At 36.3% G+C, this 27,626-nt stretch overlaps 1 protein-coding gene across 1 annotated transcript in view; it reads right to left on the reverse strand.

Moving 5' to 3' along the window:
- Window positions 1–4,529: 4,529 nt before the first annotated feature.
- Window positions 4,530–27,626, reverse strand: part of LOC142337967 (rho GTPase-activating protein 45-like) — a 76,823-nt gene continuing 53,726 nt past the window's right edge. The window contains exons 7-8 of the mRNA XM_075387601.1: window positions 5,120–5,371; window positions 4,530–4,931 (exon numbers count right to left, since the gene is read on the reverse strand). Of these exons, the coding sequence (XP_075243716.1) occupies window positions 4,530–4,931; window positions 5,120–5,371 (654 nt within the window). The remainder of the gene's footprint in view (window positions 4,932–5,119; window positions 5,372–27,626) is intronic.

Raw genomic sequence — 27,626 nt, forward strand, 5'->3', positions numbered from 1 at the left:
CGAGTCGACTAATTCCTGCCCACCAAATTTTCAACAACCCCGAAGAAAGCGACGTGCAGGTGATGTAGCATCTGTACAACCGTCAGTCGTTCAGACAATTGTAGATACTGCGACTTGAGTGGAACCCATTCCCAATCCATTCCCCTCACCAGTCATTGGAGCGGTATCCCCAAATGATCCCCGCATTTGGCAGATCAGAGTTCTTCTGATGAGCGAATACTTAACGAGGAAGATATGTAATCAAAACTCGGAAGGTTTTAAAACTCCTCGATATCTTATTACTTATGACTAGCTATGATAACCAGTAAATATATTGTTGATAACTATTTAAACGGTGAATAAGTATTAACTTATTATCAATATTGTTATTAAAATTTCATGTTAAGCAATTTTAATTTTCACCCAAAAGGGAGAAATGTTGTACATAATCATTTATTTGGTGCAGTAAAATTATTATATGATGTACTTATTTATTGATTGTACTTAATCATGAAGGGCATGTGTTGTCAAGTTTAGTTCATTTATTATTTCATGTGTTTGTCTGTTACCCTAATTCCCGCATCGGGAAATTATTGTTCATGCTTGTTGTGACTTCTGAGGACCCACTTTGTACTCAGTTCCATTCTCTTAAATTTTCACCTCGAGCACAGTTGCCCAATTTAATTTATTTCTTGTCAGTCGTATTCACTAGCTGAGTAAATTAGACAAGTAATTGACAAGTGGTTCGCAAAGCGAATTCAATTTTAAAACTGTGTTAAGTGCACTCGCCGCACAAGTAAGCAAAACAGAAATACCGACTTGATTCGCAGTCCAAGATCAAGTACACAATACTGATTGTGTACGACAGTTTTCTTATGGCACTGACCAATTGTTTTTTGTAAAATTTTACGTAAAATTTGTAGAATTCTTATGCTTTCCTTTCATTTTTTATACTTTTGTAGTCAATGACTTACTCTTCCCAATTATAGATCCAATTGGCCTTTTATGGGGTATAAATGAACCTAGACAACGCTTTCAGTTGTTATCTAATATCTCTTAAAACATTGATTATAATTGTTTTAAGAAAATATCGTTGAATTTTTGAATTTGCCGCTATTTTATCTGATTTTTCTCAACTTCTGGCGTAGTCCCAGTAACAACAGATGGAAAACCATTTCCTCTGAGTAATCGAATAACGTCTATAACGGTTTTATGTTTAACTAATGGTTCCTTGGTTTTGATACTAAAAGTTTTCAATTTGTTATTATTTTTGAGCATAATTGCTCATTTTCTAGGTTCATTTTGTTTCCTTGTCGAATTACCATAAGAATGACAGCTTCAATTGGAGGAGAGCATATTTGGGAAAGCGCACAGCGTTGCAAACAGTCACACCTGAATTTATTAATAGCTTTGTTGAAAAGTTTATGCTTTTGGGCTGAGAAACTGTACTCTCGCAAAGTTTATGACATTTTTTAAAGAAAAATTTGCCTATGTTTGTCTTTTTGTTGTTGTACGACATATGCGTGATAATGATTGGTCTCAATTGCTTCCCGAGGATGTATAACTGAACCTATTTAAAGACTTCAGTTTACAGCTATTTGTTTTAATGACTTTCAAATTTATACTTTTGAAAAATGTTTTTCCAGCTGTCTCATTTTTGGTCTCATTTTTGTCCCCATGCAACTCAATTTAACTAATAAGAAGTCTTGACAACTTTTGCTGATTCAAACTTTATCTTCTCTTTTGGTTACATGTTTGACTGATGGCTTCGAGCATTAATTATTTGCAAAAATGATTTCGAGGTTTCTTTGCTGATCAATTTTAGGTTATATATTAGGTTGATGTTCATATAAGAAGCAAGTGATGGTTTACAGCTCTTGCAGATGACATTTTATAACTTTAGTGCCTTGAAAAGTGTGGTGTCGTAAAATTGTTTGTGAAGTTTTGGCTTCCGCCTGTATTTATTGATATTTTGGAGTCTCGTTAATTAGTCTCATTAATAACAGGCCCAATTGGCTTCCTGAGCTATGGCAACCTAATCCATCCCTTTTGTTGAAACCTTATGTCATTTATGACTTTTGAAAGTATTCGTTTTCGAAAACATATTTGGATTATTGAGCTTCGCCTTTTTTAAAATCCTTTTTCAGTCAGTTTTTAGCATAGTTTCTGTAAACACAGGTCACAACCCGTTTCCATTGAGCTTTTATTTAATCTTTACACCGATGCTAGTTTCTTGAATTTTTTACTACGGTTACTCCGAGATTTCACATTTGTACATTTTAAATGGTTTTTGTTTTCTCTTTATTTTATTAAAATAATTGTAGGTCCAATTGGCTTTGAAATATTGAGCAATTGAACATTTTCAATGCTCTTAATGACATGACAAGTTTATTGCTTTAATTGCTTCACCGCGCAAACTTTAACTGAACCTTTTAATTTTGCCGGTATTTGTCCTTCTTGTAGTCGTATGACGTACACTGTATAATGACAGGTGTTAATTGGTTCTTATGCAAATATAAGTGAACATATAGTGATTTCACTTAATATCTAATGATAATAAAGACTTTGAAATTAATTGTTTTCAAAAATGGAAACGTAGTTTTCAACTTCGCACATGTTTGCTCGAAACGCACAAATTATATGTTGTTATATAGCACGTTACTATACAAGAAAACAGGACGTGCTCCTGGGGGGGGGGGGCGTATAAAATATAAGCTCACTAAGGTGGGGGGCCAAAACAGAGTAGATCCGAAAAGATAATAATGAAAGTAAAAAAAAACAAACAGTAATTACGACCGAAAACCGATGTCCATATTTCAAAAATCACAACAACATCATACTCGAATAAGATGAAACCTAAACAAAGAAATTAACCCATACTTCAATTAAAAAAAACGGGACCTGCCGGCAATGCGACTGTATGACATGTTTGTTCTTTTTTGTCGACATGTTATACAGTCACATTGCCGGCAGGCCCCGTTTTTTTAAAAGAAGGATGGGTTAATTTCTTTTTTTAGGTTTTATCTTATTCGAGTTTGATGTTGTTGTGATTTTTGAAATATGGACATCGTGTTTCGGTCGTGATTATTGTTTGTTTTTTTTTTCATTGTTATCTTTTCGGATCTATTCTGTTTTGGCCCCCCACCTTAGTGAGCTTATAATTTATACGCCCCCCCCCCCAGGAGCACGTCCGATTTTCTTATATGGTAACGTGCTATATAACACCATATAATTTGTAAGGGGGCGTAAAAAACACTGGGTGGCCAAAACAGAATAGATCCATCTTTTCTAGTAGTCCTATTAACAACAAGTTTCATCGGCCCTCGAGCGTGGCATTATTGTATTCTTTTAGTGGTTTATTGAACTATATGTATGTTTTTGAAATTTTTCTATCTCTTCATCATTTGTTAACCAATTAATTCAAGAATATGGACGAGCGGGGTCAGAATGTTATGTTGTACGCATGTTACCGAGCCCCTTCGTTTTCATTAGATCATTCTTTTGCGTTGAAAAACGAAATAAAGATGTAGAGAAATTTGCGGGCTCACAAAGCCCTTCAGTAATTACCATATTTGCGATTATTGAGCTAGAATTTGCAAATTTTTTTTACTCCGCACTAATTTATCCAGTTACCACAAGCTGCCAAATGCTTGCTATAGAAGAAATTTGCTTATTATTATGCTGATTATTCAAAAAACTTAGAAAGTGAGGGTATTGAGATACACATTTCTTCTTTGGGCGCCCTCCTTGGCAAATTTGTAAATATTTTATGGGGTACAATTTAAAAAATGTGTTTTTACAAAAGGCCACATGACTTACACGTCTTTATTTTTGGGACTGATCCTGGATTTTGTGGACAAGAGTGATATTAACTAATCAGTTTTTCTCACTTTATGTCGATATATCTCACATTGAAAATTTAAACGTTAAAAGTGAACAGTAACAATTAAAAGCATGAATTCTTCATTCATTTTCACCGATAGCGTAACCGATTATCATGATATAAATTTTCAGACAATACTGCAATTGGCCTAGAAACAGGCATTTGATCAAATGTGGCCTTGATCTGCAGTAAAGTCGGTAAAATATCGGTAAGCGTGGATAAATGTGACCAAATGGGATTAACGCTTCAAAGATAATTAAAGATAAAACTGACGATTAATTAGATTTTTTTTACCTTACTGTAACTATTTTCCACAAGCACTTACAATTTTAGTAGTAAAACATGGGTCGAGAAAAACGCTGATAACTTCTGAGTAAATTAATTTGATATGAATGTATGTCTTGTTTAATCTGGTTTGTTGTCACTCAAGAAAAGAACAAAAACTTTTTGATGAAAATAACAACTAAATTGGGAAAATACAATGAGTAGGGAATAAACATAGTGATTTTTCACATGATTTGATGAGTTTCGGAGAGTCCACAGACAAAAAATATTGAACATTATAGCTAGACATCTTATATCTAACCAAACTTACTACTTGATCAATGAATGACTGACTATTCGTTAGCCGTTTAATTATGACGTTCTCATAGATTTTGGGAGAAATTTAGCTTAGTTCGTAATTCGATGAAGCCTTGCTCATTTGTCCTGACTTTTGCGCACCTTGCAGTAATGTGTACTGTTGGTGTTGTCTTGAGGAACTTGGGGCCGATTGGTCGTCCGGTGCTGGTGCTGGAGTTCCTCGACTTCGACTCGTTGAGGCGGAATCGCCGATGGGTGGAAAATGCTCAGTGGATGAAGCCGAGTGCATCTCGCGGGACAGATCCGATGCTCGTTTCAGTGCCGCTGAAGTTGTCACTTGCAACGGATCCAGCTCCACGTTCTGTCCATTACCTCCGTCTGAACTCACGTGACTGGCCCTGTTCGATTCCGGTAAAGTGTTGCTTCCAATTGAAGAACTGGCTGTGCTTTTGGAGAAAGAGCTCGTGAAAGCTTCGTTCTCGAACACCTATATAATAACATCTTCGTTACGGTATTGTATTTTCAAAAATGCTTAAACTTTGTATGTTAAACCACGCATTTAAAACTGATCCAATGAGAAAGCGCGAGCTAGACGCATTGAGACGTAAAACGTAGAAATTTACAATTCTATCACGTGAAAAAGAACCATTAATACAAATAACAGTAGGCAGATACCTGTTCATAGTTGTCAATCATGTAGGCTATGACAGTTTTAAGCAGGTCAGTGTGCTCCTTGCTGGCCTCGGCAGTAATCTGGAAACTGCTGGAAGAAACTATTGTCTCCGATTTGGTCTTCCGGATGAGATTGGGTCCAAACACTACACCCAAATTGTGTGAGTTCATGTTATTGTTTGCAGAAAATGACACTACTTTTGTCAAGTGCAGCATCAGGATTTTAGTCGCCCGTCTGTTCGCTTCTCCTATGGACTAAAACACCCTCTTTTGATTGTCAAGGACTTTTCTTGGCAAACCTATCCACGCAATCATTGTCATGTATGGAGTATTGGTTCAGATATTCAAAATTAACGTATGGTTGGAAATAAACCCCCATTTTAAATTTGAATTTTGGTCGTGATAATTTGTTCAGTTGTGATAGTTTCACATGAAGTCCCACGGGCCGCTAAGGCTTGGCCATGGATCGCGAGGCATGGCCAAACGCGCTAAATGCGCAGCTCGTTAAAAGTCAAGCGGGGGTTTATTTTGTTTATTGACGCTAAAATTAAATGTGTGGGTTTTTTCCCTGGTTTTTTTTTTTACCGAAACCGGGTTTTCTCGGCAGAAATGGTGAGATCTTGAGAAACAGTTTAAGGCCTAAATGTGACCACAAATGCTTGTATTGGATAGGGTTGTCAATATGTGTTATCCTAAGGAAAGCCACTAAATGAACCTAGTTTCATTTATGTATCCAGGTGCATCAGACTTTCTTTCATAATCGTACCTTAATCAATTTTCGCTAAACGTCTTCCGATTTAGTTGCTAGATCTCAAATTAATCAATAATGCGTCAAACCCATCATCCTCCTCGCAGAATCATTATTAAAATCGTCTAATCGGTATGAATTTCTAGATAAATTTGGTCGTTCAATTGTCAAGCTCGTTTCCACTTTTTGTATCTTATTAAATTTGTGATACGCATATCCTATATTAGTTCAATTCCGCATATCTGTTCGTTGATTCAAGTTGCTTATTTGATTCGTAACGCATAAAAGAATTCACGATTTAAGTTGCAACTGTTCATAATGAAATATTATTGAGTTTTAATTCAGGCTCATTTGCTTCACGAATCGTCTAGAGTTCGTTTACTCTGAAATTAGTATTTCTGTTCCGCAAGTTTTGGCGCAAATTTAGACAGGTAACTTGCTGCAAATTTAGTCAGGTTCGAATCTGCTTAAATTAATCAATAAAGCAAAAAATTTATATAGATTTCGCGAAACAAAAACCTCATAATAAAATAATGCATAAAACTGTATAATGTATAAAAGACGCAGTCAGCAGATAGGGAGTCAAATGGAAACAATAAGAGGTACCGCGAGTCTCAAAACGCTCAATTCAACTTAAAAATGGAGAACAAATGATAGAAGATACTGAAATACGTACTCTATTTGATAAAAATTTTGGACACTTTGTGGGCAGAAGTGTGTCACTTTATTGTAGTTGGGTGTTGAGTCAGAAGGAAAAAGTGTAGCGAGCAAAAAAATCACCATAATTTTGCCGACCAATCAACACAATAGATGTAGAAGTTTAAAAAATGCATATAATCGTCCCTGAAACATTTGTCAGGCAGGGTTTTTTGTCGATGAGTCATTCTATAGGGCCTCAAAAAAAACTTGACCAAAAAGTCATTTGAAGACAAGGAGGAAGCAAAAAGCGGAGCAAAAAAAAAAAAAAAAATGCTAAGTGAAACAAAAAACCCTAGCGTTAATTGTATTTGACAACTGATTTGGAGATAGGCAAAAATCATGAACAAGTTAATCAATAGTCTTCAGAGGACTCTAAGTAGAATGAGTTCCACTTCGCTTCCACTCTAAAATCCCACTTCAATTCATTTGAAAAAATTGAAGTAATTGGAAGCAATAACGGAGCTAAAAAAATTGACTTATTTGTCGTCAAAACAGGACAGCACGTGACAAACCAACTTACCGAGCAAACAAAAAGGCTTGTAAAAATTGCGACAACGATTTTGGCTGATGTTAGAATATCGATCAAACTATAGTCTTAAACTTAGTGAGAATTAGAAAGAAAGTTTAACTTACCAGATTAGAAGACAAGCAAATTGATTTTGATCAAAGAATTTATTTAAATGAATCGTCAAGAAACGGTGCTTAGAATCAATATTCCGTTCAAATTGGTGAATCTAGATAATGAATATTAGAGTGAGATTATTTGATGTAAAATCTTTCCAGCATGTACTGAATGATTATGATACCACCGGAAATGTGAACGAATTCTTAGAAAAGTGTAAATGCATACCATCTATGGTATCCCCTGCGACTGATTTCTGGGAAATTTGCAGACTTTTCTAAGTCATAAAACTAATTTCTAAAACAAAAATAAATTGTTGTTGACAGTCATAATCCTTTTCTGCTTAGTACTTTTTCTTTTCACAACTGTTTTGCCTGCTCAAACTACGATGGATCAACAGACAGTGAAGCTGCTGACTAACACAGGAAAGGCACAGGACTTTGCAATCTGGAGCACAACATTTGTGGCAATGATGCAGACGAAGGGACTCTACAAATCACTGCTTGGGAGAGATGAGCAACCCAATGAGCCTGCACCACTAGCCAATGGAGCGAGCAATGACGAGAAGAAGAACCACAAGGTGCTGAAGGAAGCATATGAGAAGGAAGTTGCAGACATCAGGGACAAACGTGTCATTATGTGGTGCCATCTGGCACTGACTCCAGATGCAACAACCCTCATGCTGATGAGACACGACTGTGTGGGAGATGATGGCATCGGAGATGGAGCAAAGGCTTGGAAGCTTTTTTAAGAGAGATTTCAGAGTGAGGAGACGCCGACAGTGGTGACTTTGGTGGCACAGCTTGCTCGACTGCAGCTCGAGGATGCTGAGGATTTGGATATCTTCTTCATCAGAGGACAGGAGTTGCTCACAAGGCTACAAAAAGCAGGGGAAGCAGTCTCAGAGACCATCTTCAACGCCTTGGTCCTCAATGGTCTGCCAATGAGGTATGAAAGTTTTGTTATACAGGAAAGTTTTAACCCGGCAACGAACTTCACAGAGTTGAGGAAAAGGCTGCAGAACTTCACTGAGAACACAGCACAGAGGCACAAGGGTCAAAGTGGTTCAATGGCAGTGGCAGTGAAGCTTGACTTCAAGAAGGGACCCAAGAAAGGAAACTGCTTTGTGTGTGGGATCCCTGGACACTTTGCCAAGGACTGCAGGAGGGAGGAGACAGCACAATGCAGCAAGTGTGGTGAGAAAGGTCACCTAGACAGGGCATGCAAGAGACAAAGAGATGGAGGCAAGCATGAGTCAGTGGCAATGGGTCCAACATTGGCTTCACCAGACGAGGAATACTGGGCAGCTCTTACCCAGTGGAATACAGCAGGCATGCTAGTGGGAAGTGGTTGTACAGATCAAATAGTGACAAACATCGATGCGTTCCTGGAATTTGTGCCTATTCAATCAGTGGCAGAAATCCCAACGGAGAGGCTTCCAGAGTGGTGGGCGGAGGCTGCCCTCATACAAAGGGGAATTCCAATGCGAACTCAAAAAAATTTTTGTTTGTGCCGGACTATTCAAACCTCTTATCAGTCTCAAGATGCACGGAGTGGGGACATATCTTCACTTTCGAGAAAGAAAATAGTTGCATGAAACTCCAGAAGGGAATTCGGATAAAACTAACACAAGAAAATAATTTGTTTTACTTACCCTGCAGCGTTCTAGAATTCAAGATGAGTTCCAACAGCGTGAAACTTGACAGTGCAAGGAAGTGGCACAGACGATTGGGTCATTTGAATTAGGCGGATGTGGTCAGGAATTCTTCAGAGAAAGTTGGGGAACTCGATGATGTATGCAACGTGTGCTTATTGGCCAAGATCACAAAGACTCCAGTACCAATAATGGCAGAGACTCAAGCAGAAGGGAAGCTGGAGAGGGTGTTCACAGACGTGATGGGACCTTTCAGAGTAGCGTCACTGTCAGGGTTCCAGTTCTGCATTGTGTTTGCAGATCAGCACACGAAGTTTGTGTTTGTGGACCTGATTAAGGCAAAGAGTGAAGCACTGGCCAGCCTGAAGAAGTTTGTTCTCAGTGTGGGTTGCCCAAGAAGCTGAGACAAGACAATGCCAAGGAGTTTCTCTCGGAGCAGTTCAAGATGTACTGTTTAGATGCTGGCATTCTACAGGAGAAGACCATACCAGAGACGCCACAACAGAATGGATTAGCTGAGAGGTGGAACAGGACACTGCTGGAGATGGCAAGATGCTTGCTCATTGACTCGGTTCTTCCCAAGATGATGTGGGGAGCATTAATCCTCCACGCAACAAGGATCAGGAATTTGGTTGGGAGACGAGGAATGCCTCAGAAAAATGCCCAGCAGAGCTGATGCGAGGTATAAAACCTAAGCTTTCAATTAGTAAATTATCTATTTTTGGTTGCACACTCTTCATGAGGAAGCGGGACAGGGATGTCAGCAAACTTGAACGCAAGGCACTGGCAGGAAAGTTTGTGGGTTACACTGAAGGAGACAACGGATACCTGGTGGACGTACCCAACACACGCAACGTTGTGGCAGTTCGAGATGTGGTCATCAAGGAGTCCGATGTGGGCTCAATCCCTGACAACAAAGAGATGCCCGACCTACTAGATGAGGGGTCACAGCTACTGGGGATCTGGCACCCAGATGATGGTCATCAAGACGATGGCAACAAAGAGGAGCAGGGCACATCTACTGCAATAAAAGAGGAGTGGCATGACGCATAGAGCGTGAACACTCAAGAAAGGACACTGAGACGAGATGCTTCAGATGTTGAAGAAGCAGCACTGGATGAAGAATCTACTGCGACAAGAGGGAGTCTCAGAGACTCAGAGTCACTGGAAGACAGTGAAACGGAGGACTTCTCACAGTCAGAGACAGTTGGCTATTTGAAGAGGCACTGGATCAAGCGGACAGGGCAGAGCACAGACAAGGGACACGAGCAAGGAAAGTTCCGCAATTTTTGGGAGAAGTCAGGACCCATCTTGCTGTGACTGAGGGTGACTACGTGGAACCCAAAACAGTCTATGAAGCCGAGCAAGGTGACAATTGGGACCAGTGGCACCGGGCAATGAAGGACGAGGTCAAGGCACTCCAAGACAATGAGAATTGGAACCTAGTGGGACCACCAACAGACAGGGACGTCATACCGGGCAGACGGGTCTACAAATTGAAATTAGGACCCAGTGGTCAAGTTGACAAATACAAAGTGGGCTATGTGGCAAAACGCTTCAAACAGGTGGAAGGACTGGACTACTTTGAGACTTTTGCGACTACCTGTAAGCCAGAAACATTCAGGATTCTACTTCAACTATCAGCGAAGCAGGGCCATGTGATGCAACAGTTTGATGTCAAGACGGATTTCTTGTGCTCACCAATAGAGGAAGAAGTGTATCTTGAACAGCCACAGGAGTTTGTATAACAATGATCAGATGGAGAGAATTTAGTATGCCGACTGAATAAATCAATTTACGGTTTGAAACAGGCAGCTAACAAATTGTATGAGGAACTGGCGAACTTCCTACTCAGACAGGGGTTCACCAGAAGCAATAATGACCATTGTTTTTTCGCAAGAGCAGAGAAAGAGGGTCACACCTTTATCTTGGTCTGGGTTGACGACATCCAAGTGACATCAGGAAGCATGGCAGTGATCTCCGATGTCAAAAAGGCACTCGAAGCAACCTCTCACATGGAAGTCACAGTCGACCAAGAACGCTACATAGAAACAATGCTTGAGCGGTTTCAAATGGATCAATGCAAACCCTCAAGAACTCCAGCTGATTTGAATTTGAGACTTCAGACAGCACGGAACGGAGACGAAGAAGTGGACCAGAGGATCTAAAGAAGCTTGGTTTGATCACTTCTGTATCTGGCCAAACAGACGAGGCCAGACACCATGTTCACAGTCAACATTCTGTCCAGACACATGAATGCACCTACCAATCAAAACTGGATGTGCGGAAAAAGACTTCTGCGATATCTTCAAGGTTCAAAAGGTTTAAAAATTACTTACACAAAAGAAGCTAGTTATGATTTAGTGGCAGAAAGTGATGCAGACTGGTCTGGTGAAGTGAAGGACAGAAAATCAACGACGGGCTACTACTTCAAGCTCAACGGACGTGGCGCAGCACTCAGCTGGGGTGTCAAGAAGCAGACCACAGTTGTTCCTACTTGATCAGAAGCAGAATATCAAGGCGTGGCAGCAGCAGTTCAAGAAGCATTGTATCTGAAACAACTTCTGGAGGATTTCAGCATCCAACAGAAACATCCAATAGCAGTTGGAGAGGACAACCAGAGTTGTATTAAATTGTGCCAAAACCCAGTCACGCACAAGAGGGGCAAACACATTGAGACAAAATTTCACTTCATTCGGGACAAGACGGAAGATGGGACTGTTTCAATTCATTACGTTCCTACTGACAAAATGGCAGCCGACATCTTCACGAAATCTTTATCCGTATCGAAGGTGGAAACATTCAGAACTGTTTTGATGGGCAAACCATATTGGGTAACCTTTGCGACCCCCACTGTAAATCATGGCGCTAAGATCAGTTTTGTATCTTGACTTTCTCGCTGATAATGGGTATATATACAGTTGATTCTTCAGCCTTTTTTCATCTCCAAAATCAAATCACCGTCTTGATCTAATAATCACATGTCTCCTGTAAATCTCAAAGTTCTACTGTAAAATGTCATTCTTGTTACTCTCTCATTTTGAGAAATTAATTTTTCTACTTAGTTAAAAACGCTTTTTATTCCGTTTGCGAAAACCCGTAATCCAACAGCTGAGATAGAAGAAATCAGATAGGGCAACAAAATACGAATCAAGATACGATTCAAATATTTCGTCGCCCAAATTTAACAACGTGATAATTTCAAGATTATAAAGACATCAATTCCATAAGTTTATTTGAAAAATATAATGAAGCGTACAATTCAAATGATTAGTTTTATGATCATACTGGTGTAGCAAAATCCTACAAAGCAAGAGTCACAATCTCAAATGAACCGTAAGTTCACGCCTTAATTTCTGGCAATACGAGTAATAATGTAAAACTAGTTTTTGAAGTGGCTTATATGATTCAAAAATGCGCATTTCACAGCAAAAAAGGACTGCAAAAAACTCTCTGGCGCACGGAATACCTTAGAAGGATTCAGTGCACACACTTGGAACAAAAATTGGCCCCGATTCTGTGATACAATTGCACAATTCAAAAGCAGTTCGAAAGTAGACACTTTAGCAATTGAAAACCGAAGGCGATCAAAAGTTGAAAAAGATTTTTCCGAACTGCTTTGCATTTCAATATAAAAAAGCAAGATCAAAACTCATACTGAAAACTCAAAATGACAAAAAAATCAATTACCTCTTCAAAAAGAGAAATCTAATCAATCTAACAAAAAAGTAAACTTAGAGAACAAAATTATTTGAATAATAGTCACATTGAAAAATTAGATGGCTTGTCTGAACAAAATTTCCTCAACCATAATTACAAATAATTGATGTTATAAAAGAAAAATTTAGCATCATAGTCTGATATCTTGAAGAAATAATTTCAACAAATAAAATCAGACACCAAAACACGAATCATCAAACGATAAATTAGCCAGCTATATATTACTTCAAACACAAAACCCAGAAAAACAAGGCATATTTCTTTGCAATATGTTTACCTTACATATACCATCGATGTAATTTGTGTTCATATATAGCATGTCACCAGTATTTCAATATTATAATGGGCGATAGGACAGGCAGGATAGGTTTATTGTTCCGACCCCTCTTGAGGGGGAGGAACTATATACTCAAATGGATTTCTTTTTGTTCAGACAATTTCCGATGATCGATATATTCGAGAGAGTTGAGACTCGTGTCATTAGAAAGCTTGTCCAGCGTAGAATATGGAATTAAAGAGATTTTTTATTTTTACTTTTTACAGGGAGTTATCGAGGTTTAAATTTCTGAGAAAAGTAGAGTGAATTTCGTTGTTTTTATTCACATTTTCCGGAATTTTTGCCTAAAATTTCGTCAATTTCTGTAAAATTTGTTAAAATTTTGAAGAATAGTGTTGTTGATTTTATTTTTAAAGACAAAACAATGTTGTCTTCTGTTTTTATTTAAGTTTTTTTGTCAAAAACTTCTGTCTAAAAATATCAAAATTCATCCTTTTGCACCAAAACCAGCAGGAAATAAGCTCCTTTAGTCCACTTTGAATAAATTTGCCAGAAGTATACCCCCAGACACCACTTATACAATCTTTGTAGACTCAAAAGGGTACTATTCTTACTTCAACTTCCGATGAGAGTGCTCTGTAATTAAAACTTTGCCGTTTTTCGCTAACTTTACTCGTTGATTATCAAAAGACGCAGCATTTATTTTCGATTTTTAAACTAACAAATTATCTATATCTATAACATGCGAAAATTAAGTGTTCCTAATGGACGAACAGCAATAGCAGGGCTAGTTTTGGTCCAATCGTGGACCGTTACAATCCAAAAAGTATTCGTTCTGTAGCAGTCGGTCTTTTTTATTAAAAAAATTGATCTTTTTTAAATTGATTAAAGAACAGGACATTTCATATCAAAACTCAGTTTTAGTCGTATAAAATTTCCTGTATAATGACAGGTTTCATTGGCTTTTTATGGAAGAATAGATGAGCCGATATTCTGATATAAGTGTATCCTGATGGCTTTCATGACTTTGAAAACAATTGTTTTCCAAAATATAAAAAACTTGTAGCTTCGCAAATTTGTTCCCTTTATTATCTATTAATTACCTAATCTCGTTAAATACAGGTCAAATATGCCATTATTGTAGTCAAGGAAAGGTGTAAGAGGATATTGGTGTCACAATGTTTTTAAAGAATTCGTTATGGTTTCTGGCTTCCACACGGATTTTTAACAAAAACGAATTAATTTTTGATTTTGCCTTATTTGACGTTCTTTTGTAGACCTTTGTCATATTCTGGATAATTGCAGGTCTCCGGGGCTTGCTCTGGACAAATAAATGAACCGATTTAATTATTTCGTTTTGTAATTAATGGATTTTATGACTTTGTAAGTAACTTTGTTTCGAAAAAAAAACAAAAGTATTTCTTAAATTTGCCTTTTTCTTCTTTGTATACCCTTTACCTAGTCTCATTGAAACTGATACTGCAATACTCTTATACTAAATTATCTGTGTTCGCAAGCGAACATATTATGGGGCCAAAATTTGGCTTTACGGCTTCGACATCGTTTTCTGTCAAGTTTTAATTGAATTTTTTGTTAGTTTTCTTTTTGTTGTTTTTTTAACCGCATAAAAAATTTCTAAAGACAAAACAATGTTGTCGGCTGTTTTAATTTAAGTTTTTTGTCAAAAACTTCTGACTAAAAATTTCAAAATTCATCCTTTTGCATCAAAACCAGCACGAAATAAGCTCCTTTAGTCCACTTTGAATAAATTTGCCAGAAGTATACCCCCAGACACCACTTATACAATCTTTGTAGACTCAAAAGGGTACTATTCGTACCTCAACTTCCGATTAGAGTTCTCTGTAAATAAAACTTTGCCGTTTTTCGCTAACTTTACTCGTTGATTATCAAAAAACGTAGAATTTATTTTCGATTTTTAAACTAACAAATTATCTTTATCTATAACATGCGAAAAATTAAGTGTTCCTAATGGACGAACAGCAATAGCAGGGCTAGTTTTGGTCCAATCGTGGACCGTTACAATCCAAAAAGTATTCGTTCTGTAGCAGTCGGTCTTTTTTATTAAAAAAATAGATCTTTTTTAAATTGATTAAAGAACAGGACATTTCATATCAAAACTCAGTTTTCGTCGTATCAAATTCCCTGTAAAATGACAGGTTTCATTGGCTTTTTATGGAAGAATAGATGAGCCGATATTCTGATATAAGTGTATCCTGATGGCTTTCATGACTTTGAAAACAATTGTTTTCCAAAATATAAAAAACTTTTAACTTCGCAATTTTGTTCCCTTTATTATCTATTAATTACCTAATCTCGTTAATTACAGGTCAAATATGCCATTATTGTAGTCAAGAAAAGGTGTAAGAGGATATTGGTGTCACAATGTTTTTAAAGAATTCGTTATGGTTTCTGGCTTCCACACGGATTTTTAACAAAAACAAATTAATTTTTGTTTTTTGCCTTATTTGACGTTCTTTTGTAGACGTTAGTCATATTCTGGATAATTGCAGGTCTCAGGGGCTTGCTCTGGACAAATAAATGAACCGATTCAATTATTTCGTTTTGTAATTAATGGCTTTCATGACTTTGTAGGTAACTTTGTTTCGAAAAAAAAAAAACAAAAGTATTTCTTAAGTTTGCATTTTTTCTTCTTTGTATACCCTTTACCTAGTCTCATTGAAACTGATACTACAATACTCTTATACAACATTATCTGTGTTCGCAAGCGAACATATTTTGGGGGCCAAAATTTGGCTTTACGGCTTCGACAGCGTTTTCTTTCAAGTTTTAATCGAATTTTTGTTTGTTTTCTTTTTGTTGTTTTTTTTTATGTCAGGTCTTAATGCCCTTCTATAGAAGCATTGGTAATCATAAACCGATGGGATGTTTTAGATGATTTCTAATGGCTTTCATTACTTTGAAATTAATCGTTTTAAAAAAAATCAGCAAATTTTTCAGCTTTACTGTTTTTGTTCTTATTTGTCTAATTGTTACCAAGCCGTATAATGAAGTGTTCCCATACCGTTTTTGGCGAATTAACAGTTATTTTGTTTAGTTTCAGTTTTTTCTGACGCTATGTTGACTTTGTTATTAAGTTTTGTTTTTAAAACGGACATAAAGTTTTTGATGTAATAATTAATGTTTGTTGGTGTTGTTTGATTTTGCTGTTCGTCTTAACTCGTTTTCTTAATATTGGCATATCTCATCAGTCTAGTGCATCACTTTTTACTCCAGTGAGTTATTTGCTTTGGAGGCTATCTTTTCGTTCATACACTATTTTTTTCAAAAAACGTTTGAATTTTTGTGTTTTCAATCTGTTCCTCATTTGGTAGACAATTATGCCAAAAATATGGATGAGCGGGGTCGGTACCTTATGTCCGATCGCACATTACCAAGCCTCCTTGTTTTTAAATTACCAGAGCAACACGAGTAATGATTGATTTGAAATATGATTATAGTGATTGGACTTTTTGTAAGTATTATTTCCGGTATGTTTCACCGTGGCAAAGAGGTAAAATGTGTTTGTTTTATCACGTAAATTCAAGCCAGTGGCAAAAGTTAAGAGTAAAAAAATTATTACGTTAAATTTGACTATTTTCTTATATTATCGCACCTAGACGAACCTTTTCAGTGAAGGAAATGGTTAGATCGATCCAAATGTCTGGAGCGCTCCAACTTACATCATTTTTAATAGTAAAAAGCCTGATTTATTATTGAGATTTTGCGTACATGTCGCTAGTGGATAAAATTCGGTGTGAAAACCTTATAATCATATATTTTGGAAACCAAATTTGTCATGGCTAATCAGCTGGATTTAACTTAGGTTTGCTGATATCGTAAATATATTCGTTTTCCCGGGTCGAGAAAAAAATGCAAAAATATGTAAGATAAGAGGTGAAAAGTTAGTTTTTTCACCGCAAATTTCGTACATAATTTTGCGGTGAAATGCGGTGAATGCGGTGAAATTATGTAAGTTCACCGCTAGACTAAGCGGTGATCTTACAAAAATTCACCACAATTCACCGCTAAAATATGTAATTTCACCGCCCTTACCAGGGACCGAACCTCTCACCTCCAGCATGTCATCCACTTCTTCTTCCACTGCGCCATCTCTCACTAAATTCTATTATTTTTTTGTTTGAAAATAAATCGAATTCACTCTACTTTCTGCAAAACATGCGCGGTGAATTTTTGTAAGATTTCAATTTTTAGCGGTGAAATTACATATTTTAGCGGTGAAATGTGGTGAATTTTTGTAAGTTCATCGCTTACTCTAGTGGTGAAATTACATAAATTCACTTAGAAGAAAGTGCCAAAAAGATGTAAGTTTATGCGGTAGTTTTAGTGGGAAGGCAAATCTAACAATTCCTCCCACACTCACCATTAGTTTCACCGCATTCTTTGCTGATCTCAAACATCTTTAACATTTTTTTCTAAGCGGTGAATTTATGTAAGTTCACCACTAAGTTGAGCGGTAAATTTATGTAATTTCACCGCATTCACCGCTTATCTTACATAATTTGGAAACTTTTTTTCGAAGCGGTGAATTTATGTAATTTCACCGCTAAATTCAGCGGTGGAACTATGTAATTTCAGCGCTACCAGGCGATAAAGTTTTTCTTCACCGCATTCACCGCCTGATTTATGTAATTTCACCGCATTCACCGCTTATCTTACAAAATCGACACGGTTTTTTTTCTACGAGAACGAAGAAATTGCTGAACGAAATCGTTGCATTTGATTATCAAATTGAAACACACGTTTGCATGTTTGAAATGCCAAATGTCTTTAGTGCCAGATTGAAGAACGCAAGTTTTTCATTGATACGGTTCCAGAGTTAAAAACTGATGATATTTCAAAACTTGCAAATTGTCTGTTTCCAGCAAGATTACGTGACTCTGCTAAATTCACTTCAAAACTCTGTCTCGTATATCGAACGATTAAACGGTCCTCTATCAATGCCAAATTTTCTCATGGACTTCGTCAGAGTTACCTAACTTAGATTTGAAGGTTTCCAGATAACTTTATTACTGCAGAAAGCGACCTATGTAGTTTAGATTAGGAAAAGCTTTTTGTCAATATTAACGGTTGGGTTTGCTAGAATGTTTTTTTTCTGACTGGGTTCTAGACATCTCTTCTACTGTGTAGGGAAGAACGGTATGGCATATAGCTGCTTGGTAGGACAAATGACGAACAACATAGTAGTGAGGAAAAGGTGCTATCCAGACCAAAAACACATCCTAACGGATATTCGCTTTTGACTGGATAAATGCACCTTTTCCCCACTACTACATATAACCTTTTGTCTTATTCAAAAACACTGAGATCGGTGGAAACACAGTGATAAGTGTTTTTTCTTTCAGTGTAACTTGCGAAAATTGGTGTAGCCACTGAGTGGATAATCTGCAAAAAAAACAAGCTTAACTCTAAACTTTTATATTAAATCTTTTGACATATTCCTCAAATCTGTCTTTGGTATGTGTGTGTCTATATCTATGAAGATAAATACACAATCTACACTTAGCATTTCTAAATCTATAGTAAGAAATATGTTTTTTAACCCTGCACACACAACATGTTAAATATAAACTCTTATCATTATAATGATTTCCTAAATGTTCAATATGATCTATTACTTTGACTACATTCTCACATACATAACAATGATACTCTATTTCTTTACAATTATCACAACACTCCCTCCAAGGCTTATTTTTACACTTATCACACTTCATTTTTCACTTTCGAAAAATTATTTTTTCCAAAATTTTCCCTAATAAAATACGCCATGTCTCACCCAACTAACAGTAATGTAAACTTCTGCGATGTCTGTAATTTATCCTTTGAAACAAAGAAGGGTTTATAAAGGCATCAATCATACAATTCTAAACACAAAGAATTGTTAGAGAAAATGTTTGGCTCTGATGATGAAGCCCCAATCGATGTTAAACCCAAAGCTGAAAGGGTTATACCCCCATCATCCCAACCCGTACCTGAAAACATGGAGAGAGTGTATGACTCAGAAGAAGAATATTACTTCCTCAAACCTAAGCCCCAAACTGAGAGTAAGCCTAAAGAGGCTTCGCCCGTTCCCCAACCCATATCTCCATCCACAGAGCGGCTTCACCGACGTTGGGTCTGTGGGCAAACTTTTAAAAATGATATAGGTCTGCAAACCCACATGAAAAAACACTGGAGGGAAAATGTAGTCCAGGACAATAATTTCAATATTAAATCAAGCTTCAATCGAAAACAGTTATATCATACTAAATCTGATGACAGTTTTATTAAAGATATTAATGAGCCAATAGATTACATATTAGACAGGTTTAAACCTTTTAAATCCTATAAATATAAGGTCACTGCCAATTGTGCATATAGAAAGAGAACTCTTAATGATGGACAACTAAAGACTATTAAAATAAACTTTAGAACTGATGAATATATGACAAAAGATCATCGACTGAATCTAAACCCATGGCTTGATCATGTTAAAGAAACATATGAAGGCTATGACTACGATTATGAATTCATAGGAATATCAGACGTGCGATTAAACATAGAAAGAACTAAGCCATCATTATGATCTTATACTCAACTACCACCCGGATTAAGAAGTAAAACAAAAGCAATATTAAATATTAGAAACAATAAATTTAACTGCTTGCGATTATGTATTACAGCGGCATTATTCCCCGTAACCGATCATGCAACCAGAGAAAGTAAATATATCAATAACCTAGTTGATGACTGGGAAGATAATGAAGACACTTATGATTATTTAGCAAGAATTCGGGGATGTTCGGTGACGTTACCTTACCATGAAGTCATATTTGTTACTTGACGTGAACAATTTGATGGAGCTATTTTGTGTGGAGTCCGAAAGTGTGATGCATTCGATTGTTGGTGATTTTAACAATTCCTGTTTGTCTATCTTGATAAAGGATCTATTTTGTTGTTTCTCCATATGGATTTTCGATTGTTGGAGTGCTGCTGCACGCGATTTAGTCCGGAATGTGGCGTTTGGTTTTTACTTTCCCTTCTGTTTTTCAACGTTTTTCTGGTGCGTTTCCTTTTGTGGCATGATGTGTTTTTTGTTTCTGCGTGGTGCTAAGTATTCTTTTTCTTGTTGTTTTCGTGGTTGTTGTTTCTTTGTAGTTGTTTCTCGTGCTTTGTTATTTCTTCTTCTCTGTTGTTGTGCCCTTTGGTTTTTCTTGGCGGTAGACATGATTTGTTCATGGCTGTACAGATTTTCTCCGTCTGGAGCCTTGGCTGATGAGGTGCTTGTTCCTTGGGTAAGTTGCTCCTGTCTTTGTTTCATTTGTCTCTTTTCTTCTAAACAGAATTGTTTAATCTTTTCTTTGTTATTATTGTATTCTCTTAGTGATTTGCATGCTACCATATGTATTAATCTTTTTGGTGGTGATGATTGTCTTTGTTGAGATGTCAGTGGTTTTGTCACTATTGCTAAGTCGTTTTTTCTAATAACTGTGTTTTTTCTGTTATCGGTCAAGTGTGATTCTGTCAAGTGTGATTGTGTGTGGTGAGTAATTTGTGATTGTGCCATTTTCGATTATGTTCCATTGTGGCTTTAATGTTCCACGTGGTTCTGGTGCTTTGCGTGCTATAGTTTTTCGTGCTACTTGTTTCCTGCCATATATTAGTGTTGTAATTTTATCTCCCAAAGTAACCTCAAGTTTAGAAGGTATAATTTTACCCGGGGTTTGCGTGGGGCTAAGCAGCGGCGCATTCTCGGAGTCGTCGCTTTCTGAAGCAATGTTTATTTCCGGTCTTGTTCCTTTCTTTGCACCTTCTCTGTATTGGATGTTTAATTCGGGTTCCGAATCCTGCTCCAGGTCCCAGATGGCCGCAGGTGACAAGACTGGTTGTTTGAGTAGCTTGCGATCTGAAGCGAAAATTCTTATCTTTTTATATGATAAGTTATGTTTGCTTGGTTTTGTTACTATGTTTGATAATGCGGTGTTTGGTTTTCTGCCAAAATGTGCTTCGAACGGTGTTATTTATGTTATTCTGTTTGGAATGAGTCTGATGTTTTGAATTATGTTTGATACAATTGTTGTGATTTCTTCTGATGACCATAACGGGTCTATAGCCATTACACCTAATTTTCGTTTTATTGTTCGAATGAGCCGTTCGACTATACCCGTTGCTCTGTAATCTCCAGCTGGAGCTAGAATTAGTTTTATGTTGTTGTTTTTACAGTGTACGTTAAAGTCTCTAGATTTAAATGCTTGTGCCTGATCACACCTTAATGATCGTGGTATACCATGAAATTTACAGTATTCTTCTAAATATTCTATTGCGGTTGATGCGTCACAGTTTTTGTATACTTGTGCGGTAGAAAATCTGGAGTATCTATCAACTGTTACTAGGATGTAATAGTTGTCTACATGGTTTCTAAACGGGATGAGACCTGCGAAATCCATTTGGAGTTCTTCGTTCGGTTCTTCCAACTAGGGAAGTTTTCCTAAACTTTGTTTAGGCATAATAGGTTTTAAATTTTTACCTTGTTTTGTGCACTCTTCACATGCTTGGGCTTTGGATGTTAAACTACGATGAATACAGGGAACCAAATTAAATTTCCTAAGCTGAGCATTCCTGCTTGTCCCGGATGTGTTTGGTGAATGGCATCAATAACAAATTGTTTTAGGCTTCTCGGTATTACCAATCTATTATCATACAGCATGCAGCCGGAGTTTGTTACGGCAAGATCTTTTTGCAGTGAATAAAAATACTTGTTGGGTTTTCTTAAGGCTTCGCAATCTTTCTCCTCTATCATCTTAATAATTGGTGTAAGTGTTCTATCTTGGCGGGTTGCCTCCGCAAGGAATTCTTCTCCGAAAACTTGTGATAAATGTTTGCGATAGTCTGGCATTGTTTCACTGTTGTTACTGAGGGGAAAGATTTGTGGATGGAGTTCGGTTTGGATTGGGTCCCGTCCTTTACCGATGTTATCACTATCCTCCGTTTGGGTACTAATTGAAACTAGGGGTGGTCTTGTTGTTTGATTGTCCATTTTCTGTGTGATTGTTCTTTTCTTGTTCGGGGCTCTATATCTTCTGATTATTGGTCTATTAGATGTTTCTATTTGCGGTCTATTTCTAGTAATAACGTTAATAAATTGATTCGTAGATTGATAATTTGTAGATGTTTTTGTAAAAATTTTTAAAGGAATATGTAAAGAATTAATTTGATTATGATGTAATTTAATTGGATTAATGTGTTCCGTTTGGAGAATTTGTGTATTTGAATTGCGTGTTAAATTTGGTGACCGTTTTCTAAGGCGAGAATGGCAAAAAGCGTGTGTTTAACGATGCTTGTGTTATTGTTGTTATATATGTTACTGGTTTTGTTACGTAATGTGTTCTTAATTAGTGTAAATTTAAAGTCGTTTATTTGGTTTATTACAAAATGTGTGTCTTCTTCGGATGGAGGGGTTGCAATTCTATTTGGATTGCGGCTAAAGTACTCTGCAAATCACATTTGTTTGCCTGGGATATGTTCTATGTTTAAATTGAATGGTAGTAATCTATCAACGCAACGTGTTAACCTACTTTGATAGGTTTTGTCTCCTCTGTTTTCTTTTAGTGCTCTCAATAGTGCTTGGTGATCCCTTTGGAGTGTGAACTCCGATCCTTGCAGATAGTGTTTGAAATGTTCCAATGACCATATCACTGCTAACAATTCTAATTCATTTGCACTGTATCTTTGTTCGACCGTGTTTAAAAATCGACTTGCAAATGCAATAGTGTGCCAAACGTTTTCTGTTTTTTGTTCTAATGTTGCGCCTAATTTGCTTGCATCGCATTTAACTCGTGTTTCTTTATCTACATCGAAGTGTTTGTTTTCCAATATTTTTGCTATTTGAGTTTTGATGTTTTCGAATGTTTTTGTATGTTTTTCTTCCCATTTTAATTTATTTGATGCTGTTACGTTTTCCTTTTTTAATAAAGGGCGTAATGGCTCTGAGATTCCGGCTAGATGTGGGATAAACTTAATTAGATGGTAAATGCTACCCATAAACGATCTCAGTCGTTTAAGTGTTTTCGGTGTGTCGAGTTTTTGCAGTGCTTCGGTTTCAGTGATCAGTGGTGTTACTCCGTGAGGAGTTATTTTGAATCCGAGCCAATCGATTTGTTGTTTAGCAAAATCACATTTTTGTAAACTGATTGCTCGACCTTCTTTATTTAATCTGTCTAATATTATATCTAGTGTTTCTTCGTGTTCTTTTAATTTTCCTTTAGTTGCAATTAGGATGTCATCTAAGAATGCGAAGTAATTTTTGCAACCTTCTAACGTTTTATCTATGGTTTTTTGGAATGTTGCTGGCATATCTGTTAACCCGTAGAAACCGTTTATGAATCTGTAAGTTCCAGTTGCTTTGCCTCCGGGTATATTGAAGTTGCAGTGTTCTGCGATGCTGCTATCGAGTGGTATTTGACTGTAAGCGTACTTTAGGTCGATTTTACTGATCCACCATGGTACTTCCTTGTTTTTGTTTGATGCAATTTGCATTGCTAGTGAGTCAGTAATATGATCAATGCTTTGCATTTGGTATTTGTTTTTATGTATCGCTTTGTTTAGTTCTTTTGAATCTAATGCTATTTTTATCGATTTGTCCTTTTTGACCGTTATTACTACTGGACTTATGAATAGGTCGTCTGGGCATTTCTCCAGGCGGATAATTGGTTTATCTTCTATTAATTTTTGTAGTTCGTGTTCTACCTTTTCGACTAGATGTAAGGGTACTCTTCGTCCTTTGTGTTGTGTTGGCGTTTTTTCTTTTTTCATGATGGATTTCGCGATATTATTTTTGCTTCTACCTAGTCTTGTACAAAGGTGTGGATATTTTTTTAAAAATCCATTTTGTTATGTTTTGTTCAACTGTTTTTTCGTTAATATTAAGAATTTTCTTACCTTCATTTTGTTGTTAAGTTAGTTTTAGTCCAAGCTTTGCAAGAATGTCCCTTCCCATGAGGTTTTGTGAGCCATGTTTTAGCACTAGTATGTTGCAGTTTTTTGCTGTCCAGGATCCGGATTGTACTTCCATTTGGATTTGTCCTATGATGGGGATGTCTTGGTTGTTGAAGCATTTAAATTTCATTTGTCCGTTGCATGATTCTAGATTCATGTTGTTGTTGTTTTGTAATAGTTCATTAGCTGTCTTGATGTCAATGAAACACCGGGGGATCCTGTATCTGCAAGCCAATTTAGTTTGTTAACATTGTTTATGATTGTTTGGATTAGGATTTCTCCATGTGGAGTCCTATTGTTTATGTCGCAATTTTTTGTTTCTTTGAATTCTCTTTCTATCAAATTGATCTTGTTCCAATCTTCCATGAGTTCTGTTATGCACATGGTTGGCTCTGGATTGATTGATTCTTTTTCTTCTTTTTCTTCTAGTGGTGGTGCAATAGTTTCTTCCTCCTCTTCGTTGATGTTTTTGACGTTCCCTGTTTGTTGGATTTGACGTTGTTGGTATTGTCCTCTGTTCTTAGGAAGTGGTGGTATTTGTGAGCGACACATTTTTGCGAAGTATCCTTGTTTTTTACATATGTTACTTTGTGACATTCTTGCTGGACAATTGTTGTTGTGATTAGGTGTGAATGATCCTCCACGTCTCCAACATTGGGGGTATTGCTTTGTATTTTGTGGTGTTGGTAGTATTGGTGATTTTGTTTTACGTGCTGATAAGTGTGCTACTGTAGTGTTCCAGTTGGAATTGTTTCCTCTCAGTATTTGTTTTTGGCTCTGTTGTCCCCGTTCTCTTGCTAGTGCGTAGTTAAGTGCTTGTGCGGCTGTTCTCATCTCCGAAAGGAGTTCCATTTGTATGGCAGTGTTGTTCATTTTGCCGATGAAAAAGATTTTACGAGATCTTGTTCTACTGCCCCAAATGCTGCTTTTGCTCCTAACTCTCTCAGTCTGCTGTAAAATGTTTCTAGTGACTCATGTGGTTCTTGTCGTGCGTTTATCATTTGAAATCTGTCATATGTCGTGTTTCCGGGTTTCGTGAATGTGATTGGTAATTCATGTGCAAATTCGTAAGTGCTGCATGTGTCTATTTTTGTGTGTGGGTTGTTTTGATGATATTGTCGTGTGCCTTCTTGTCCGATGGATAAGTATAGTAAACTCTTGATTTTCGTGTCCGCTTCATCCCATGGATATCTGTCCACGTATGGTCCTCTGAATTCTATGGTCTTACACTCATTTTCCCAATCAATTTTTCTTCTCTGATTTCTTATATCTCTTTTCTTGCCTCTTCCTCTGATTCGTTTGGTCTTGGGTCCACCAAATTCGGCATGGCCGGATAAAATAAGTCAGCTGGGGTTGGTTTCGTCCTCAGCAATTTGTCCGCTTTCAAATTTTCCTTCGCCATTACGGCTAATTTAAATGTCGAGAACCATTGAGCCCACTCATGATTTGGGTTTCCTCCTGCTTCCCAAAATAACGGTACTCCTATTGGAGATTTTATTGCTGAATGCGCCATGTGGTGAGTGAGAAAACACAATTACGATCAAATCGTTAATTCCACTTGGAACAATGTATTACTTGAGTTAACATACGACAAGGCAAAACTGCGCTTTTGCATTGTTGTGCATTTGCACTATATAATGTGCTAGACAGACACCTTTCAGAACAATGTTAACACTTCATAACATATTGTGATGCTATTCACTACCAATACAGATGAACGAAAGTAATATGGTTTCACTATAATCAAGTACTACGCTTGTAAAGAATATATGTAATATCATATAGTTTAACAGTGTTTAAAGGTAATACTTTTACTTAACTTGGTTGATAGTTTGTTATCTCCATTCGGAGATAGGTACCCTGGTACCACAGCTATAATAATAAATTGGGTAATCTATCAATGGAAGACTTTAGATCCTCAATAACAAATAAACTACCAACCCAGGTTGAAGTTGATAAATTTAATAAGTCTAATATATGAAAACTGGTAAAGAATTAACACTAGAGTATATGGAAAATGATGTCAGAATCTTAGAACATTGCTTCAATCTATTTGTTAAGTTAAACATAGACATATATAAACTCAATCCATTGCATTATATTAGTCTACCTGGCTACAGCTTTGATTGTTTGCTAAAACTATGTGAAGTTGAATTAGAAACAATACAAGATGAACAATTGCTTAAAGATTTCATTAGTGCAATGAGAGGAGGTATATGTTGTGTTATGGGAAATCGATATATTAACCGTCAGAGTCAAAGTCATATTCAAAGCAAAAGTCAAAGGTCTATCTGGTACATCGATGCTATTAACTTATATGGTTATGCATTAATGCAAAAGCTACCATGTAAAGACTTCAGCTTTAGTGACGCTACTCTAGATAAGGTATTAAATACTTCAGATGATAGTGATTATGGCTATTGGCTTATCTGTGATTTAGAATATACTAATGAATGTAAAGAGAGAACTACTAACTTTCAACTACTACCTTATAAAAGAGAAGTAGAGAATAATGAACTGGGATACAATCAAAGACCCTCAGCATCTTCAAAAAGTGAGAAACTAATATTAGATCAGAATAATAAATATGAATATCCAATACACTATCGAATGTTAAAGTTTGTTGTTTATATGGGTATAAAGGTTACTAAAGTCCATAGAATAATTAAATTCAAACAAGATTATATTATTAGAGATTATATCGAACTCAATACCAAAATGAGAGCAGAAGCTAAGACTGAGGCTGTGAAGGATATATTCAAGTTAATGAACAATTCCCTATTTGGTAAAAGTTGTGAAAACCCATTAAAATATTTAGAATCTAAGATTCTAACAGATGATTATGAAATACTTAAAGCCGTTAGTAAACCCACATGTAAAGATGTAATTAGATATGATAGTTACTCTCTAATAGAATTTTATAAAAAAGAAATACATTATGATAAACCAATATACTTAGGCTCAGCTGTATTAGAACTTAGTAAATTCCAAGTGTAAGAATTCTTTTATGATTTATTACAACCATCACTCAAAGATCTAATGCTACACTATATGGATACTGACAGTTTTGTATTAAGTTTTAGTGAAGGCAATGTTGATGATAAATACATGATTCTATCCAATCTCGACACCCCAATTAAAACTATTAATAAAGTTCCGGGTAAATTAAAACATGAACTTGGAAGTAAAGCCATAGAAGAATTCATAGTATTGAAACCAAAGACTATAGCTTTAAGAATGGAACAGAAAAAGAGAAAGGAATAAAGATACAAAATAATGGCAAACATGAAGACTACTATAATTTATTAATGGATAATAAATAAAGAATTGTAGAAGAATGTAGAATACAAAAAGTTGGGGATAAGATGTCAACAATTAAAACTAATAAAAGAAGTTTGAATAACTTTGATGATAAAAGATTCTAAGTAAATAATATTAAAAGCTATCCTCATGATGAGAATCTATATCTGTTTAAAAAAGATCCAGTAAATAAGATTAGGAGAACATCATTAGATTTAAACAAAGACCAACTAGTTAACAATAATCTAGAACTAACTATTAATGATGATAGAAAGTTAATCGAAGCTGCTATTACACTATATAATGATCTATGAATATAAATATGAATACGAATATGAATATAAAAATAATTAGTAGTTAGTAGTTAGTATATTGTATATCATTATACCACCTCCATAGTACATATTATTTTTATATTTAAAAACAATTATTTTTTTAATATAAAAAATGGCTAAGCAAGATAAACTTATAGAA

The sequence above is a fragment of the Convolutriloba macropyga genome, chromosome 4 (assembly GCF_964194025.1).
Source record: "Convolutriloba macropyga chromosome 4, txConMacr16.3, whole genome shotgun sequence".
Lineage (NCBI taxonomy): Eukaryota > Metazoa > Xenacoelomorpha > Acoela > Convolutidae > Convolutriloba > Convolutriloba macropyga.